The sequence below is a fragment of the Ranitomeya imitator genome, chromosome 1, assembly GCF_032444005.1.
Source record: "Ranitomeya imitator isolate aRanImi1 chromosome 1, aRanImi1.pri, whole genome shotgun sequence".
In the NCBI taxonomy this organism is placed as follows: domain Eukaryota; kingdom Metazoa; phylum Chordata; class Amphibia; order Anura; family Dendrobatidae; genus Ranitomeya; species Ranitomeya imitator.
In genome coordinates, this window is record NC_091282.1 from 975965745 (window position 1) to 975987668 (window position 21924).

Genomic DNA, 21924 nt, shown 5'->3' on the forward strand with positions numbered 1-21924 from the left:
AAAAGATATTGTCTGTCTGTGATTTTTTGTTAAGCTGTTCAGAAAACAGAAAAAGTCAAGTTGGTAATCCTGAGCAGCACCATCACCCTAAGGCTACTTTCACACATCAAGTTTTTGCCATCCGGCTCAATCCGGCGAATTTTGAAAAAAACGGATCTGTCACAAATTGTGAAAAACTGATGCGACGGATCTGGTTTTTAGCCGGATCCAACTAGATGATCCGGCTAATTGGATTCTGGGCAGGAGAGAGAGAGAGGGAGAGAGAGAGAATGAGAGAGAGAGACCCATAATGGAAAATGCATGCTTAGTTTAAAAAAACCGAATCCGTCGCTGGACCCGTGCCATAGGGTTTCACTACAGCAAACGACAGACTGCGACGGATCCGTTGCTGCCCGTTTTTTCGACAGACACAGAAAACGTTCCTATGTCCGTTTTCTCCGGCCGCCGGAAAGCAAATTTTCGACGGATCCAGCGAAAAATGGATGAAACATGAGGCCATCCCAGTGGCGTAGGAACGAGGGTGCGGGGGGGGCGGTCCGCCCCGGGCGGCACAATGCTGGGGGCAGCCGGCGCTGCAGGAGAAGAAGATAAAAAAAAAAAAAAAAAAAAAGACGCCCCTTTAAATCTTCGGGCGGCGCCGTCCGGCGCCACGACCAGGGCCAGCTCCCCCCACCCCCGGGTCCCGCCCCCGCCCCCCGCTCTAATACTCACCTCTCCTGGTTCCTGCGGCTTCAGCGTCCTCTGACTCTGCGACGTCTCAGAGCAGAGGGCGCGATGACGTCACTACTGTGCGCGCCGCTCTGCCTCTCTGTCCTGAGCGTCGCAGAGCCGGAGAGACGCTGACTGCACCGGACCTGCGCTGGGAACGGGAGAGGTGAGGATTTTACTTTTTTTTTTTTTTTCTTTATGTCTGACTGTCTGGGGCTGGGGCAATGCTGGAGACCATGGGGCAGATTGCTGGACACACTGGGGCAGTACTGGAGACCATGGGGCAGAATGCTGGACACACTGGGGCAATACAGGAGACCATGGGGCAGAATGCTGGACACACTGGGGCAATACAGGAGACCATGGGGCAGATTGCTGGACACACTGGGGCAGTACTGGAGACCATGGGGCAGAATGCTGGACACACTGGGGCAATACAGGAGACCATGGGGCAGAATGCTGGACACACTGGGGCAATACAGGAGACCATGGGGCAGATTGCTGGACACACTGGGGCAATACTGGAGACCATGGGGCAGAATGCTGGACACACTGGGGCAGTACAGGAGACTATGGGGCAGAATGCTGGACACACTGAATACTGGAGACCATGGGGCAGATTTCAGGACACATTGAGGCAATGCTGGAGACCCTGGGGCAGACTTCTGGACATACTGGGGCAATACTGGAGACCATGGGGCAGATTGCTGGACACACCGGGGCAATACTGGAGACCATGGGGCAGAATGCTGGACACACTGGGGCAATACAGGAGACCATGGGGCAGATTGCTGGACACACTGGGGCAATACTGGAGACCCTGGGGCAGATTGCTGGACACACTGGGGCAATACTGGAGACCCTGGGGCAGATTTCTGGACACATTGAGGCAATGCTGGAGACCCTGGGGCAGACTTCTGGACACACTGGGGCAATGCTGGACACTGGGGCAGATTGCTGGACACACTGGGGGTAATATACTGGACACACTGGGGCAATGCTGGACACTGGGGGTAATATGCTGGACACACTGGGGCAGACTGCTGGACACACTGGGGCAGATTGCTGGACACACTGAGGGCAGATTGCTGGACACACTGGGGGTAATATGCTGGACATACTGGGGCAGATTGCTGGACACACTGGGGGTAATATGCTGGACACACTGGGGCAGATTGCTGGACAACATGGGGGTAATATGCTGGACACACTGGGGCAGATTGCTGGACAACATGGGGGTAATATGCTGGACACACTGGGGGCAGGACTTGAGGCATGGGCAGAATGTATATACGGGGCATGATTGGAGACACGGGGCAGGATTGGATCATGGGGCAGGACGGATACGATGGAGGCTGGTGGGGCAGGATGGGGAGATCATATGGGGTAGAATGGATACTCATGAGGGCAGGATACGACAACATATGGCTGGAGCCAGGAATGAGATAAACGGGGCCAGGGTGGGGAATATTATTACCATAGGGGATAATTAAGGGATATTGTTACTGCAGTGATGTATTTATTTTATTTTTTGAGTATACTGTTTTAAATGGGGGGGCGGTCCTGTTACTGTGCAGAGTGACACTATATCACCTTTTTTTCTTCATGTGGTGTAATGTAGAAGTTGTGAAAAATTAAGTAATGTGTTCTGCAAGCGGAGCTCGAGATAACTGTGTTATTTCCTGCAGAAACGAGTCCTGGCTGGAAGGAATGATGGCGGTCTGTGCTGGATAAAAGATGAAGGACTTCACCTAGAGACGTCACTGGTGAGTCAGTGTTACCTATACACTGACACTATACACTGTATACTATATAGAGGTCCTGTGTATAATGTCACCAGTGATCTCTGTATTACCTCTACACAGACACTGCATACTAAGTACAGATCTCCTGTGAATACTGGCACTTATGGCGATAGTATTGTGGTTTTTTTTTTATTACTGATCAGTATTGTAGTATTCAGTCACTATGTGGTGGTAATATGTGGTCTGGAAATGGTGCGGTGGTATTTGTCCCTTGTATGTAGTATTATTCGGTCACTATGTGGCCTGGTCATGGTGTGGTGGTATTAAGTCACAGGTGTGGCATGTGGGGGTGACACCATTAGGCCCAGTTTAAGTTCTACAAAACAGGAAAACCATTTTTGGTAACCTTTGTGTGTATTGAGCTGGGGGGGGGCGCCAAACTCGGGAACAGCCCCGGGCGGCAAAAGCTCTAGCTACGCCTCTGGGCCATCCGTCACAATCCGTCGCTAATACAAGTCTATGAGAAAAAAAAAATGGATCCGGCGGCAAATTTTGCCGGATTTGTTTTTTTCAAAACTCGCCGGATTATGCCTGACGGCAAAAAACTGATGTGTGAAAGGGGCCTAACCAGTGTCCCACGGTGCACCAGATGTTTTTAAAGTTTAGTTCAATCCCTCACTGCTTCCATTACATACAATACAGCTATACAATACAATGCGATGAGAAAAACAATAAGTATTTTGAATACTTCAGACAGTTTAGCAAATAACTGTAAATCTATTTTGTGCCGCTCCTTCTTGATAGATCTGATCAGTATTTTTATTTCTATTTTTATATTTGTTCAGATTGTATTTTTTTACTTGAGTATCTGAATATAAAGGCCGTGGATAGTTTCTAATATTGGGATTCACTTCTAATTTGGGTTGTCAATCATTAATACTAAAGGTACCTTCACACTGACTAACTTCACAACGATATCGCTAGCGATCCGTGACGTTGCAGCGTCCTGGCTAGCGATATCGTTGTGTTTGACACGCAGCAGCGATCTGGATCCTGCTGTGACATCGTTGGTCGGAGCAGAAAGGCCAGAACTTTATTTCGTCGCTGATCTCCCACAGACATCGCTGAATCGGCGTGTGTGACGTCGATTCAGCGATGTCTTCACTGGTAACCAGGGTAAACATCGGGTTACTAAGCGCAGGGCCACGCTTAGTAACCCGATGTTTACCCTGGTTACCAGTGTAAATGTAAAAAAACAAACACTACATACTTACATTCCGGTGTCTGTCGTGTCCCTCGGCATTCTGCTTCCCTGCACTGTCAGCGCCGGCCGGCCATAAAGCAGATTACAGCGGTGACGTCACCGCTGTGCTTTACGGCCAGTGCTCACAGTCAGTGCAGGAAAGCAGAACGCTGGGGGACAGACACCGGAATGTAAGTATGTAGTGTTTTTTTTTTTTACATTATCACTGGTAATCAGGGTAAACATCGGGTTACTAAGCGCGGCCCTGCGCTTAGTAACCCGATGTTTACTCTGGTTACCACTGGACTTCGCATAGTTGGTCGCTGGAGAGCTGTCTGTGTGATCATTGTCTAGATCGCTGCAGCATCGCTAAATGTGACAATACCTTAAGGCACTGGAATCCCACCAGAAGAGAATATGCTGTATATAGACAAGGACTCACTATAGAGCTGTTATCAGGATGAAGTCTATTCACAAGAGGGTTAAACAGTTAGGAAAGCACAAGAATACAAAGTTTGTAAGTTAATAATTTAAATTAACTAGTGAACAGTCAGCAGGACATTGTACCCAATATGTGCATGGAGTCCGTACAATAACTGTGTAGTAGACATTTCGAAGGCATATGTTACCGCTTTTATGTCCTCAACTAGAACAAAAGTTGGAAAAGTTAACCATTTGCTAGCCCAACATCATTGGAGGAGTTAATGTCAGGCAGAGGCGTGAGAGGGGAGTGGAAGAGGCAGTGTCCTTAGAAAACTCAGCCAAATAGGGTGAGAGCATAGAGCAAGAGACCAGCTCTCACACCTCCCCGCCTGTGGTCACACCAGAGTCCCAGGAGCTCAGCTGGTCTGCAGGTCTGTGCCAGGGGGAGATTGACAGGAGCAGACATGTGTGAGCCATACTGCAAGGAGAAAACCATTGAACTGAGAAAAAAGCACATAGGGTAAGTCTACACTGCGGAAGATTAAGAAACCATCATTTCAGTACTTTATCATCATCTGTTAGTGTTGCTGCTTCAGATATACAGTTGTACTTATTCTTAAAGAATTAAGCATCAGGACACATCCTGCATCATATAGTAGGGTGGTCGTGGTTTTATTCTGTTGAATGGTACCATATGTTACTTGTATAATACATGTACTATGCAATGTGGGACATTGCATCCCTGACTCTAGTTCTGGCAAAGCTGAGCAGTAAGTTTGATGTTGACTGTAACTAGTGGAAAGTAAACAGCAATAATACCTAGTGCCAAAATGCCGCAGCCCTGGGTCCTGAATGTCAGTGTACCCAAAATTAGATGGGACCTGATATTTGAGGGAGAGCAGATCCTTGTGTAGATGATTCCCATCTGCACTTATCATTCCAGGCAGACAATCCTAATAGAATGTAAATTTGTTTACTGTAAACGATATCTATAACTCTATATGTAACCCCTTTCTCATGTACAGCACCATGGAATTAATGGTGCTAAATAAATAAATAGTAATAATAATAGGGGAGTATGTGCAAACAACACAAGATGCCCATACTACATAAACCTGCCATACTACATAAACCTGCCATACCACTGAGTGGTGGAGAAAGAAGTCTGGTGCAAGCAGCAGCACACTGACCACAAGTGAGGCATTTCCGAAAAGAACAGACGGCAGCAGAAAAGGAAGCTGGCATCTCACATTTCTGGGTACAATCACACATGTCCTAATATTTACAGAAGAGAACTTAGGTAACTGATATGGCCCTAGTTAAATTGATAAAGTTTACATATAAAAGAATGATCAAATTCAACATGGTATATCACAAATTCTAAATATTTTTCAACAATGTGCTTAAACTCTGCAATATGATTTCACTGTACAGTGGTATTCCTATATTATAATGCTCAAAATAGATTAAAAGGTAGACAGATATATGGTAAATAGATAGGATTTAAATAGACATAAGTGTATACAACAGCAGCCTGCAATGAATGAATATATTAATTCCACTATTGCAACATAACATTATTGATCAAAAAATGTAAAAAAAAAACATCCACAGGGACAAGGTGGCCTCATTGGATGGAGCCTACTGACTCACCTCTCTATTTCCTAACCAACAACCATGCCTTAGATAGCTACATAGATAGATAATAGATAGATAGCTACATAGATAGATGACAGATAGATGATAGATAGATAGATAGATAGATAGATAGATAGATAGATAGATAGATAGATAGATATGAGATAGATAGATAGATAGATAGATAGATAGATAGATAGATATGAGATAGATAGATAGATAGATAGATAGATAGATAGATAGATAGATAGATGATAGATAGATGATGTATAGATAGATTGATAGATGCTAGATAGATGCTAGGTAGATAGATATATGGTGGATAGATAGATAATAGATAGATAGATAGATAGATAGATAGATAGATATTGGATAGATAGATAATAGATAGATGATGGATAGATATATGATGGATAGATAGATAGATAGATAGATAGATAGATAGATAGATAGATAGATAGATAGATATTGGATAGATAGATAGATAGATAGATAGATAGATAGATAGATAGATAGATAGATAGATAGATAGATAGAAGATCCCATATGTCCAGTCCTCAAAGGGCCTGATTCATTGTTCTCTCACAAACAATTAGGATTATACAGAGAATATAACACTGGAGCCAAATAACAAAAGCGGAGGGCTGGGTAACCTTCCTATTATATTCATGAGGATCAGCGGTACTGAAGTGTTGTCAGTAGTTCTTGAAAGCCCTCATTGACTGTGCACAGGAAAAAACAGGACAATCAGAGAAGCTGCAGCCCGCTGCAAGCAGGAAGGAAACAACTGAATCTACACTTTACATTATCTGTTTTTTTCCAGTGTATTCCATTTCTTAATGTCTAAAGTTTGCAGTCTTCCACAGACAGTAGGGGGCAGGGGCAAACAAGCCCTATAATTGCCTTCCAATGGCACCATTTTCCCAAATAAAACTGTTTATAGTACACAGTATGTGTCATTAGACGCTATGCATAATCCTTCATAGCATGAAGGTACAACATATAGCAGAAATGTCCCTTTACTAGGCGTCAGGACGCATGTTACACTAATAACCCCGCATATCTACAGTATACACAGACAATTACAGACGGTGATGAGTGGTGGCGAGTAGGATGAAGGGAATCGGGAAGAGGTGATCCAGAAGCAGACAGGGGAAGGGGACAGCGAGAAGGAGAGGGTGTTAATCCTCTTCTACTACATCCAGACTGTCCAAAATGGAATAGTCTCTGAGCAGGCCTTGGATCAGCTTTCTCTTATCGAGACAAGAAAAGTCCTGGCTAGCCATGTAGTGTCCCTAACACAGGCGACAAGGTATAAGGCTTCCTGGATTTTGAACTAAATTGTAAACTCAAGGAAATAGTTCATAAAGTATCTAGTAATACAATAGTCAGCTCTCGGTTGTGTTCCAGGCATCTAACAGACCCTGATCAAAGGGGCACATCACCATAGAAAGGAAAGAATTGCAGTAGTAATGGTAGTTTCTTTCCCTGCCAAGCCTTTACACATGGGCAGGAGAGATAAACAATACAAACTTGACCTTGCCTGTTATGGGTGTGCAATAGCAGCCTAAGCTTTATGTAACCCCCAATAACCATGTCTTGTTTGTCATTTTCTCTTGTACTGGTACCAGAGGCGTAGCTATGGTTTTGGTTCAGGTGGGCGAAGCTTCTGAGTGGGCCCCTAACCAGGTAACCTTGATTACAACTGGGTGACGCACCGTAATAGTGGAGGATAACATCAGCAGATGACCAATATTGATATTACCGCCATATGGTCAGTGGTAGATTCCAGTCCTACAGAACATATAAGAGATCACAGCACAGTTACAGATAATGACTTACCACTGATGTTCTTTCTGATGGAGTCGTTCACTTTTCACGTCTTTTCCATCTGGCCCAGACCTACATGACAACTTCTTCCAGCCACGACGCAGCTGCAGAGAAAGCAACAAAGACACATTTCACGCCTCATATTTTCAGCCATCACCATCTATTCCCAACTTGCACAAACTCTTCATCCTGCTGATACCCCAATACTGAGCCGCTGCTGCTGTATGTGTCCCTATTACTGCCCCTGATATCCCAATACTGAGCCGCTGCTGCCATATGTGTCCATATTACTGCACCTGATACCCCAATATTGAGCTTCTGCTGCCGTATGTGTCCCTATTACTGCCCCTGATACCCAAATACTGAGCCACTGCTGCCGTATGTGTCCCTATTACTGCCCCTGATACCCCAATACTGAGCCACTGCTGCCATATGTGTCCCTATCACTGCACCTGATACCCCAATACTGAGCCACTGCTGCCGTATGTGTCCCTATTACTGCCCCTGATACCCCAATACTGAGCCACTGCTGCCGTATGTGTCCCTATTACTGCACCTGATACCCCAATGCTGAGCCGCTGCTGCCGTATGTGTCCCTATTACTGCACCTGCTGTGTGGTTCTCTGTGCCCTCTAAATTCTAAAGCAACCCTCTATAATATAGAAATGCCAGGTGCAAGTGCCCTAGAAAACAGTGCCCACATTTTGCCCCCTAGAAAGTAATATTGTCCTGTGTGCCCCTTTGATAGTCACAGTAACCTGAGTTCCCCTATAACCATAAGTGCCCACTTAACATTGAATAATGTCCCGAGTCTGCCCCCTGTACAGCTTCCCAATACACAGTATGATGCTCTCTTATACACAGTATAATGCCCCCTTACTGTATAGTACCACCCACACAGTATACAGACCCCTTGGTAGCCCCCAAACTGTTTGATGGTTTCAACACTATAAGATGGCCCCTTCACTGTAATCTCCACACTGTATGATGGCCCCTTAGATAGCCTCCATATAGTATAATGCACCAGATAGTCCTAAATATAGTATAATGCACCCCAATAGGACTCCATATAGTATAATGCACTCTCCATAGGCCTACTCTATGTTGTATAGTGCACCCCCATCGGCAGACTCTATAGCAGTGGTCCCCAACTCCAGGCCTCGAGGGCCGCCAACAGTGCAGGTTTTCAGGATTTCCTTAGTATTGCACAGGGGTTGGAATCATCACCTGTGCAGACGATCACATTACCACCGATGCAATACTAAAGAAATCCTGAAAACCTGCACTGTTGGCGGCCCTCGAGGCCTGGAGTTGGGGACCACTGCTCTATAGCATAAGGCGGCACCCCATAGGCAGACCCTGTAGAATAAGGAAGCACCCCATAGGCAAACTCTGTAGTATAAGACAACACCCCATAGGCAGACCCTTTTTTATAAGACAGCACCCCATAGGCACACTCTGTAGTATAAGGCAGCACCCCCCAAAGGCATACCCTGTAGTATAAGGCAGCACCCACCACTGGCAGACCCTGTACTATAAGACAGCACATCCCACAGGCAGACTCTGAAGTATAAGGCAGCATCCCCCTACAGGCATACTCTGTAGTATAAAGCAGCACCCCCCACAGGCAGACCCTCTAATATAAGGCAGCCCCGATAAAGAAAAACAATAAATCAATACTCACCTCTCTTCTTCCTGGTTCCTGCGCTGCTCTCTGCTCCAGCTCACCTCCGGACCGCGGGTGCCGGGCAGTGACATCATTGCACACCCTGTCACTGTCGGCATCGGTGATGTTAGACGCTGATAGGGGGATGATGGGAGAAGGAGCATAGCGCTCCTTCCCTCATCAAGCTGTCAGCTGCATCAGCTAGATGCCGGTACAGCTGACCCTGCGATGACGGATGGGGGGCTCACTGCTAGCATCGGCCCCTCCCCGCCTGCTCAGGGGCCCATAGCGGTTAGGGGGCAGAGCAGGGAGATCGATTCTCCCTGCTCTGCCGCAGAATGTAACTTTGCGCTGTGCACGCCAATACAGTTACAGTAGCGTAGCTCCCGGTGGGCCCCCTCTGAGCACCAGGGCGATGGCCCCCTCTGCCCATCCGGTAGCTACGCTACTGACTGGTAGGTAAATAGGTTAAATACAAAGTGCTAATTCTCTGATTATACCAATCCCTGAGGTTTTAAGAGGCTCTATAGTGATGCATGTTAACAAGTTTTGCTATGGCAGCTTTCTGTACACAATTGGCCAGAACTGCCAGACTGAAGTGTGGGCAAACATCTGAATATCAATTCACATAGTAAATAATTTTTGGGATAAAACCCACTCATTCCAGTGGAGTAACGGAAACAAGGAGGATAGCTTGCAGGGAAACAAACATCAGTGCCCTACAGTCACCTCAGTAGCCAGAAGTCGCCGGCTGTGCAGCGCTGCCCTGGCCACATATGTGCTCTCTCCACCACCAGACAGTTGTTTTCCATTTAAGCAGCAGCCCACACACTGTAATCATTTCCTATGCTCCTTCTTTACAATCCACCCATCAGTAAACAAACTTCTTGTTGCTTAGTAAAAACCTCTTTGAAAGACTTGTGAAACACTGCGAAAGTCCAGCCGCTAAGAAAGCCAATGCAATTCCATATTCTATCAGGCTACTTTCACACTGGCGTTTTTTGCCAGATGTCGCAATGCGTCGTTTATGGCAAAAAACGCATCCTGCAAAGTTGTTTGCAGGATGCGTTTTTGCCCCATAGATTAACATTAGCGATGCATTGCGATGCTTTGCCACACGTCGCAACCGTCGTGCGATGGTTGCGCCGTGTTGTGGCGGACCGCCGGGAGCAAAAAACGTTACATGTAACGTTTTTTGCTCCTGACGGACCGCTTTTTCCGACCGCGCATGCGCGGCCGGAACTCCGCCCCCACCTCCCCGCACCTCACAATGGGGCAGCGGATGCGCCGGAGAAATGCATCCGCTGCCTCCGTTGTGCAGTGCGTCAAAAACTAGCGTCGGAATCTCTGCCCAACGCATTGCGACGGGGAGATTCCGACGCTAGTGTGAAAGTAGCCTTAGAGCAGATCTGTCTCCAGACTTCACAATGCAAACTGCAGAAATGAACAAATAGATCTCTCGGATGTGATAAGGACGCTGTAATTACTTGACACATACAATTGCTTAGCCCCTTAACGACCAGGAGTATTTTAGTTTTTGCGTTTTCATTTTTTGCTCCCCTTCTTCCCAGAGCCATAACATTTTTATTTTTCTGTCAATATAGCCATGTGAGGGCTTCTTTTTTGCAGGACGAGTTGTACTTTTTAACAACACCATTGTTTTTAACATATCATGTACTGGAAAACGGGAAAAAGATTCCAAGTGTAGTGACATTACAAACAAAGTGCAATTCCACAGTTTTTTTTTTTCCATGTTCATTTAATGCTAAAACTGATTCCCCAGGTCATTACGAGTTCACAAGACACCAAACATGTCTAGGTTATTTTTTATTTAAGTGGTGAAAAAAAATGTAAAAATTGTTAAAAAAAATAATAAAATGGCGACATTTTCCGAGACCTATAGCAACAACTCAAAAAACATAGCTTTGGCGTTTTGTATTTTTTTCTCGTTACGCCGTTTAGCGACTGAGTTAATTCTTTTTTTATTTTGATAAATCAGGCGATTCCGAAAACGGCTTACCAAATATGTGCATATTTGATTTTTTTTTTATTGTTTTATTTTGAAATGGGGCAAAAGAGGGGTGATTTGAACTTTTATTTTTTAATTTTTTTAAATATTTTTTAAAACGATTGTTTTTTACTTTTTGCCTGCTTTAATAGTCTCCATGGGAGACGAGAAGCTGCAGTCCTTTGATAGCCTCTGCTACATACAGGCGATGATCAGATCGCCTGTGTGTAGCAGAAATGCTCACTTGCTATAAGCGCCGACCACAGGGAGCTCAATTTTGTCTGGAATAAATTGCGCATGCCTTGTCACATTTGAAGAGCCTCTGACATGCCAAACCAGCAATGTGTCAGGCTGTCCACAGATCAGGCTGCCTGCACAATGTGACAAGTTCTCTTTCTTGACGTAAGTCCTGGAAACTTTTTAAAAAATCATTCTGAGATTTCTGTAATTCCCCTAGCCCATGTCTGTGTCCTGTATTTTCTGTAAATGTACTGTATCCTAACATGTAGACATTTATTAGTGTGTTTTCATTTTCACTATTATTCATATTTTGGCAGGGTAGGATTTTCCAGGTTGTTTTGCATGATTTAACCCCTTTGAGACAATTTTTTTTCGTTTTCCCTTCTGTGCTTTCGATTTTTCCTCCCCGTCTTCCAAGAGCGATACGTTTTTTATTTTTCCATTATTATAGCCGTATAGGAGTTTGATTTTTGCAGGACGAGTTGTATTTTTGAATGACAACATAAATGTTATTGTATCAAGTACTAGAAAACAGGAAAATAATTCCATGAGAGGTGAAATTAAAAAAAACTGCAATTCGGCCATAATTTTTCAGGTTTTGCTTATACAGCGTTGTTTATGCAGTAAAATTGATTGGGCAACATAATTCCCCATGTCAGTATAATTACAGCGAAACCATACTAGCAACATTTTTTTATATAGCATAGACGATAAGCTTGTGAGCACGGCCCTCATTCCTTGGAATGTGTTGAATTATGTGTTACTCTGCAATATCTTTATTGTCTGTACAAGTACCCTCTGAATTATAAAGTGCGACAGAATATGTTGGCGCTATAGAAATACAAATTGTGATTATTTTAGCAATGAAAAAAATTATGAAATTTGTAAAAAAGAAAAGTTTGTTTATGCCGCCATTTTCTGAGATCTGTAGCTTTCACTTTTATGTTTGGAGCTGTGTAGAACTTGTTTCTTTGCATACCATTCTGATGTGTTTATTGATATAATTTTGGGGTTCATAGACTTTATTGATCAATTATTATTGCATTTGTTTGAACCTCGGTAACTGAAAAAATGCAAATCTGGCATTTTGATCTTGTTTTTGTTTTCGGTTTCGAACGAATATTATATTATATTTTGATAGATTGGACTTTTATGGACTTGTGATACAAATTATGTGTAATAATTACTTTTTTATTTCCATATTTTAAAACTTGCATAGTTGTGGAAACGCACCTGTCCTCTTCCAATGCCGCCTCTGGAGAATTCTGGCAGAGCGCACACAGATCACAGGCAATGGAGAAGATGGAGAAATTAAGTTCTCCAAACCTGTGATGTGATTCTTTCATGCGAGAGAATTGAATCACACTACATGACACTGATCAAACTCGGACAGTTTGATCCCAGTGACATTAGCATAATTAGCATAATCTGCCCAATTCTCTCACATGAGAGATTATATGCTCCTGTGATCCCAACTAAAAGTTCAAATTGATGTAGGCTTTTTGACTGTCCTAGCTATTGTTCCCATACCCCCACAAGACATCTGTCATCACTTTTGACAGTGATTTACAAATTCATTAACATCTAGAGTCATCACGTAGATGACCCAGACAATGTGAATTAATGAGAATAGCTATTATAGCATTGCACGATGATGGCAAGAATGATTTTATTCATTTCATATCTTAAAATAAATAAAAGATTAAATAACAAAAATATCTATGAGAGATGAGTGGTAGTGATGAGTGGTAGAGATGAGTGGTAGAGATGTGTGAAGCCGAACTTAAAAGTTTGGCCTTTGTACTGGACAGTTAGTGTCCCGTGCTAAACGCCCAACTCGGACTTTCCCTGGAGCTCCTTTGTGATGTTCAGAGTTGCGGGTGAAGTCTGGGAGTGGAGAGTGAGAGAAAGAGAGAGAGATTTATTTTCTCAGATCTCCATTGTTTATAATGGAGTTCAGGTTCGGGTTCAAGTTTGGATACAGTTCTGGGACCCGAACCAAACTTTGGACTAAAGTTCGGGTCGAGTACCAGAACGCAAACTTACACAGGTCTGTTCATCCCTAATGAGCAGATTAATACACAGAACCATGGTCTAGTGGCCACATCAATATTCTGTGGCTGTTAACCTCCTACCTGCAGCATCCTGGGTGCCTCTTCTGAAAAGCAAGCCCACCATAACATCAAATGTGCATCATGTCACAATGATGATGAAGCCTCAGTACTAGAAATCAGACAAGACACCAGGAAATCTGGCAGGGTTCTTGTTCAGTGATTAACAAATTGATTTGTTAATCTGTAATGTCTATAATAATCTAGAATAATGTAAATATAAGACCTTTCAAACAAATAAGCATTCTTTAGCTTACATAGTTACATACTGTACATAGTTATATAGGTTGAAATACGAACTAGGTCCATCAAGTTCAACCTTTCTCCACCAATTGTACACTTGTCTCAAATTTAAGTTATGTGAATCGAGGAAATCGTCCAGCCCTTTTTAAAAGCTGTTATAGTAACTGCCATTACTACCTCTTGTGGTAGGGCATTCCACAGTCTGACTGCTCTAACTGTAAAGAAGCCTTTCCTTTTTAACTGTCGGAATTACCCTTTTCCCACCCATTATGAGTGCCCTATGGTCCTTAGTATGCTCTTTGGAAGGAATAAGTCATGCGAAAGTCCTCTGTACTGATCACACATGTATTATACATGTAAATGAGATCCCCTTTAAGGCGTCTTTTTTTCTAAGCTAAACAAGCCCAACTATTCCAACGTCACATCATATGAGAGGCCTTCCATCCCTTGTAATAATCTAGTTGCCCGCCTTTGAACTGACTTCTGAATATCATTTTTAAAATGTGTAGCAAAAAACTGGATCACATATTCTAGATGTGGCCTCACCAGTGATTTATAAAGAGGTAATAATACATTGGGATCGCGGGATCTTATCTCTCTTTCTATGCAGTGGGGGAAATAACTATTTGATCTCTTGCTGATTTTGTAAGTTTGTCCACTGACAAAGACTTGAACAGTCTATAATTTTAAGAGTAGGTTCATTTTAACATTGAGAGATAGAATATCAAGAATAAAATCCAGAAAATCACATTGTATAAGTTATAGAAATTTATTAGCATTTTGCAGTGGGAAATAAGTATCTGATTCCTCTGACAAACAAGACTTAATACTTGGTGGCAAAACCCTTCTTGGCAAGCACAGCAGTCAGACGTTTTTTGTAGTTGATGATGAGGTTTGCGCACATGTCAGGAGGAATTTTAGTCCACTCCTCTTTGCAAATCATCTCTAAATCATTAAGATTTTGAGGCTGTTGCTTGGCAACTCGGATTTTCAACTTCCTCCATAAGTTTTCTATGGGATTAAGGTCTGGAGACTGACTATGCCACTCCATGATCTTAATGTGCTTCTTTTTGAGCCACTCCTTTGTTGCTTTGGCTGTATGTTTTGGGTCATTGTCTTGGTGGAAGACCCAGCCATGACCAATTTTTAATGTCCTAGCGGAGGGAAGGAGGTTGTCACTCAGGATTTTGCGGTACATGGCTTCATACATTCTCCTATTGATGCAGTGAAGTAGTCCTGTGCCCTTAGCAGAGGAACACCCACAAAACATAATGTTTCCGCCTCCATGCTTGACAGTGGGGATGTTTTTTTGGGGTCATAGGTAGTATTTCTCTTCCTCCACACACAGCGTGTTGAGTTAATGCCAAAGAGCTAAATTTTTGTCTCATCTGACCACAGTACCTTCTCCCAATCACTCACAGTATCATTCAGGTGTTCATTGGTGAATTTCAGATGGGCCTGTACATGTGCCTTCTTGAACAGGGGAACCTTGCAGGCACTGCAGGATTTAAAAAACTTTTCAGGGTAATGTGTTACTGATGGTTTTCTTGGTCACTGTGGTCCCAGCTGCCTTGAGATCATTAACTAGTTGTCCTGTGTAGTTTTAGGCTGACCTCTCACCTTCCTCATGATCAAGGATACCCCACAAGGTGAGATTTTGCATGGTGTCCCAGATCGATTTTCGATTGACAGTCAGTTTGTATTTATTCTATTTTCTTACTATTGCAATAACAGTTGTCTCCTTCTCACCCAGCGTCTTACGTATGGTTTTGTAGCCAATTCCAGCTTTGTGCAGGTCTATGATCTTGTCCCTGACAACCTTATCAAGATCTTTGGTCTTGCCCATGTTGTAGAAGTTAGAGTCTGACTGATTAATTGAGTCTGGGGACAGGAGTCTTTTATAAAGGTGGCTATGTTAGACAGCTGTCTTTAATACCGATAACGAGTTGATTAGGAGCGTCTTACTGGTCTGTAGAAGACAGAACTGTTAATGGTTGGTAGTGGGATCAAATACGTATTTCTCACTGCAAAATGCAAATAAATTTATATAATTTATACAATGTGATTTTATGAATTTTATTTTTGATATTCTATCTCTCAATGTTAAAATTAACCTACCCTTAAAATTATAGACTGTTTATGCCTTTGTCAGTGGCCAAACTTACAAAATCAGCAAGGGATCAAATACTTATTTCCTCCACTGTACATCCTAAGTTCTTGTTTGCTTTTGCGGCTGCTGCTTGACATTGAGTACTGCTGCTTCACTAAAGGTACCTTCACACTGAGCAACTTTAGAACGATAACGATAGCGATCCGTGACGTTGCAGCATCCTGGATAGCGATATCGTTGTGTTTGACACGCAGCAGTGATCAGGATCCTGCTGTGACATCGCTGGTCAGAGCTAGAAGGCCAGAACTTTATTTCGTCGCTGGATCACCCGCTGACATTGCTGAATCGGCGTGTGTGACGCCGATCCAGCGATGTCTTCACTTGTAACCAGGGTAAACATCGGGTTACTAAGCGCAGGGCCGTGCTTAGTAACTTGATATTTACCCTGGTTACCATTGTAAATGTAAAAAAAAAAACACTACATACTTACATTCCGGTGTCTGTCGCGTTCCCTGGCGTCATCTTCCCTGCACTGTGTCAGCGCTGGCCGGCCGTAAAGCAGAGCACAGTGGTGACATCACGGCTCTGCTTTACAGCCGGCGCTTACACAGTGCAGGGAAGCTGACGCCGGGGGACGCGACAGACACCGGAATGTAAGTATGTAGTGTTTTTTTTTTTACATTTACAATGGTAACCAGGGTAAATATCGGGTTACTAAGCACGGCCCTGCGCTTAGTAACCCGATGTTTACCCTGGTTACCCGGGGACTTCGGCATCGTTGGTCGCTGGAGAGCTGTCTGTCTGACAGCTCTCCAGCGACCACACAACGACTAAACAGCGGCACTGCAGCAATCGGCATCGTTGTCTATATCGCTGCAGCGTCGCTTAATGTGACGGTACCTTTACTCTTCATTCACACCTGCCAAACTAGTCTTACTATGAATCCAAACAGCATGCAATGCCCATAGATTTATAATGGGGTCTGTTGTGGTACTTTCTAAAGGTCTATCTACATGGGCCGACTGACAGCATGATACAAAACCTTTACCGATCAGCAGTCATTTAAATGCATGTCTAGACCAAAGAAAATTATGCTCACTAAGCGATCTGTAATAGATCTTCAGTACAAATAGGCTGTCATGGTTCTCGGTAGCTCAAGTCCTGTTTACACAGGTCAATGCACCGATGAGAACGATTTCTTTTTGTGCAATAAAAAAGATCAATTCATCTTATAAACGAGTATTTTGCTTGTTCATTCGGTGATCTGCAGCCTGTTTACACTGCAAGATAATCATGAACTCAGCAGTTTTAAGAATGCTCGTTTATAATTATAATTCAGTGTAAATGCTGATTAAAGAGGTTATCTGTGAATATTTTTTTTCTTATAAGCCTTAGAACTAACAGGCAGGTAGTTGTTAACTACCTGCATGTTGTGCCTGGTGCTGATCTCTGCTGGCTGACAGCAGTCATGGACCGCTCCTGCCAGCGATTCTGCTGCTTCCGGTGACATCAACTCGACAGAGCAGCTGCTTGTCTACCCCTCTGCTCTGTGGATTGGGCATCACTGTCATTGTCATGCTGATCATTAGTCATGTCCCTGCTGCATAACTGCAGGAATGAATGTCAATCATCATAATGCCAACAGTCGCTCCCCATTGATAGAGCAGCCTGGAAAAGGAAGAGCTGCTCTGTTGATATGAAGCACCTAAATCGCTGACAGGAGAAGTCTGTGATTGCTCTGAGCAGGCAGCAAGCAGAACAGACAGATACTTAGCATCTGCCTGCCTGTCAATTTTTAGTCCTATGAAAAAAAAAATAGTTCCATAAAACACCTTTAATTCTTTTTACAGCAAGAATAGTGCTACAAACTGTCAAAAGTAACTGTCAAAAGTAAAGTCTTGCTGTCAACAGTGACAGAACTGCGGAAAGCTGATGTGTTCAACCTGTCTGACATCTATTCCTAACACGTAAAAGAAAGTGTAAAAAACACATACAGTACAAATCATCATGGAAACTTGTCACAATTAGATGAAGTCAGTGCCTCGGGTTTTTTTGCATGTTTTTCTTTTTCAGAAGTTTAGTGAAAAGTTCTGCTGTCAACAAAAGTGGAAAGTTTGGATAAAACTTTTGGACTGCTCTCTAGCAAATGTCCTGTTATTAAAGAAAGACTACAGTTTCTGTCAAGTCATTATCTTCTGTGACAGCTGATTAGAGTTGTTTAGTTCCCCTTAGACCAGTTTGAACTGGTTTTGCATGCACCAGGATAAAGGGCTAAAAGTATTCAGAGTCTGAAAGTGAGAGGAGACGAGAGACATTCTATAGTGAGAGGAGACGAGAGACGGTCTATAGTGAGAGGAGACGAGAGACGTTCTATAGTGAGAGGAGAAGAGGGACGCTCTATAGTGAGAGAAGAGGGACGTTCTATAGTGAGAGGAGACAAGAGACGTTATATAGTGAGAGGAGACGAGAGACGTTCTATAGTGAGAGGAGACGAGAGACGTTCTATAGTGAGAGGAGAAGAGGGACGTTATATAATGAGAGAAGAGGGATGTTCTATAGTGAGAGGAGACGAGAGACGTTATTTAGTGAGAGGAGACGAGAGACGTTCTATAGTGAGAGGAGACGAGAGACGTTCTATAGTGAGAGGAGAAGAGGAACGTTATATAGTGAGAGAAGAGGGACATTCTATAGTGAGAGGAGACGAGAGACGTTATATAGTGAGAGGAGATGAGAGACGTTCTATAGTGAGAGGAGAAGAGAGATGTTATATAGTGAGAGGAGAAGAGAGACATTCTATAGTGAGAGGAGAAGAGAGACGTTATATAGTGAGAGGAGACGAGAGACGTTCTATAGTGAGAGGAGACGAGAGATGTTCTATAGTGAGAGGAGACGAGAGACGTTCTATAGTGAGAGGAGAAGAGGGACGTTATATAGTGAGAGGAGACGAGAGACGTTATATAGTGAGAGGAGACGAGAGACGTTATATAGTGAGAGGAGACGAGAGACGTGCTATAGTGAGAGGAGAAGAGGAACGTTATATAGTGAGAGGAGATGAGAGACGTTCTATAGTGAGAGAAGAGGGACGTTCTATAGTGAGAGGAGACGAGAGACGTTATATAGTGAGAGGAGACGAGAGACGTTCTATAGTGAGAGGAGAAGAGGGACGTTCTATAGTGAGAGGAGATGAAAGATGTTCTATAGTGAGAGGAGAAGAGGGACGTTCTATAGTGAGAGGAAACAAGAGACGTTCTATAGTGAGAGGTGACGAGAGATGTTCTATAGTGAGAGGAGAAGAGAGACGTTATATAGTGAGAGGAGAAGAGGGACGTTCTATAGTGAGAGGAAGCGAGAGATGTTCTATAGTGAGAGGAGACAAGAGACGTTATATAGTGAGAGGAGACGAGAGACGTTCTATAGTGAGAGGAGACGAGAGACGTTCTATAGTGAGAGGAAACGAGAAACGTTATATAGTGAGAGGAGAAGAGAGACGTTCTATAGTGAGAGGAGAAGAGAGACGGTCTATAGTGAGAGGAGACGAGAGACGTTCTATAGTGAGAGGAGAAGAGGGACGCTCTATAGTGAGAGAAGAGGGACGTTCTATAGTGAGAGGAGACGAGAGACGTTATATAGTGAGAGGAGACGAGAGACGTTCTATAGTGAGAGGAGACGAGAGACGTTCTATAGTGAGTTGAGAAGAGAGACGGTCTATAGTGAGAGGAGACGAGAGACGTTCTATAGTGAGAGGAGAAGAGGGACGCTCTATAGTGAGAGAAGAGGGACGTTCTATAGTGAGAGAAGAGGGACGTTCTATAGTGAGAGGAGACGAGAGACGTTATATAGTGAGAGGAGACGAGAGACGTTCTATAGTGAGTTGAGAAGAGAGACGTTCTATAGTGAGAGGAAACGAGAGACGTTCTATAGTGAGAGGAGAAGAGGGACGTTCTATAGTGAGTTGAGAAGAGAGACGTTCTATAGTGAGAGGAGAAGAGAGATGGTCTATAGTGAGAGGAAACAAGAGACGTTCTATAGTGAGAGGAGACGAGAGATGTTCTATAGTGAGAGGAAACGAGAGACGTTCTATAGTGAAAGGAGACGAGAGACGTTCTATAGTGAGAGGAAACAAGAGACGTTATATAGTGAGAGGATACGAGAGACGTTCTATAGTGAGAGGAGAAAAGGTACGTTCTATAGTGAGAGGAGAAGAGAGACGTTATGTAGTGAGAGGAGAAGAGAGACGTTATGTATTGTCACTACTAGTAATATTTATGCTCTTCTATTTCGGTTTCATTGTTTCGTCAGGAAGTAAAGCCCAGAGATAGCTTGGAATTGTGGCACTTACTGCATAAACACAAAATTACTTAAGCCCTGATTCATTATTGCCCTTGTGCCTGTTTTTGCCTAGTTTAGCGTGGTTTTGCTTTTTTTTGTTTACACACAATTCATTATTCTGTTTGCATCCTTTTTTAGGTCTCTTTTAGCTTTTGGCTTTGTGGGGAGATGTTTTTCCTGATTCCTCAATTGTGACGTTTTAAAACTTTGGTGCAACTCCACTCCAATCCCCTCTGGTGTATTTGTAAGTGCACTGGTAATTTGGTGCATTTTACAAAACGTTAGACTTTTGCGCTAAACAGTTGCAAAAATAGCGCAGGACAGTAAAAAAGACCATAAGCAGCAAATTCATTAACTCCATGCGCCATTTTGAAGAATTTGGCATAAAAAATGAGAATGAATGCCACAAGACAAAAATGGAAAGTTACTTCCTTCATTAACGTCTCCAGCGCCTGCGCTGTAAGTTCCCATCATGTGATGGGAGTCGAAGGGCAGCGCAAACTGCGCATGCCCGAAAAAAAACCTTATAGCGCAGGCACCAGGGACGTTAATGAAGGAAGTGGAGGCGGCACCCGGCATACGGAGGCCATGAGTGATGGCTGGGAGGCATGTGTGTCAGGGGCATGTCTTTTCTTCCCTGACAAACTACAGGTAGGAAAGGCAAATTCTAAAAACGAATAGTTCAGCATTGGCAGGGACCCCAACTAAAAGAGCCACCTTGACAGAATGCAGCATTAGTGCTGCACAAGGTGGCTCTTTTAGTTAAAACGCCTGTGCAAAGAGGCTATTAAATGACCGTCAATTGGGTAAGGTTTACTGAATGGCAGTCGTTTGGTGCTGCCGGTCAGTCATCCAGTAACTTAACACTGATTAGACTAATTTTCATTGCTTCCTCTCCATCTTGTCAAAATTTTATATCAGTGTCTTAGGCTGCCATCACACTAGCAGTATTTGGTCAGTATTTTACATCAGTATTTGTAAGCCAAAACCAGGAGTGGGTGATAAATACAGAAGTGGTGTATATGTTTCTATTATGCTTTTCCTGTAATTGTTCCACTCCTGGTTTTGGCTTACAAATACTGATGTAAAATACTGACCAAATACTGCTAGTGTGACGGCAGCCTTAAAGTTGTGATACATTCCTGTAGTGTTTGCTGCACTGATCACATGCCAGAAAAAAAAGTCACATATACTGTATACAATTTTTTTTTCAAGAATACATATTCCCTTACACTGCGTCGATACAGTTATGCACCCACCATTAATATAATTAGTAGTGTTGAGCGAGTATACTTGTTGTTTGGGTTTTCCCGCGCACGCTCGGGTGACCTCCGAGTACTTGTTATTGCTCGGAGTTATCGTTTTCATCGCCTCAGTTGCATGATTTACGGCTTCCAGATACTCTGAATACATGTGGGAATTCCCTAACAAATAGGCATTCCTCACATGTATTCAGCGTATCTGGAAGCCGTAAATCATGCAACTGAGGCGATGAAAACTATAACTCCGAGCAATAACAAATACTCGGAGATCACCCGAGCAATGAGTACACTCGCTCATCACTAATAATTAACCATTATGCAAGCCACCATTAATAATGTAAATTAATGTCAGCATTGTGCCCCCCTCC

The 21924-nt window shown here is 43.4% G+C and overlaps 1 protein-coding gene across 1 annotated transcript in view; it reads left to right on the plus strand.

The window, feature by feature from the left end:
- Positions 1-4465: 4465 nt before the first annotated feature.
- ETNPPL (ethanolamine-phosphate phospho-lyase) overlaps positions 4466-21924 on the plus strand; it is a 59876-nt gene continuing 42417 nt past the window's right edge. The window contains exon 1 of the mRNA XM_069743866.1: positions 4466-4639. Coding sequence (XP_069599967.1) covers positions 4584-4639 — 56 coding nt within the window. The 5' untranslated portion in view covers positions 4466-4583. The remainder of the gene's footprint in view (positions 4640-21924) is intronic.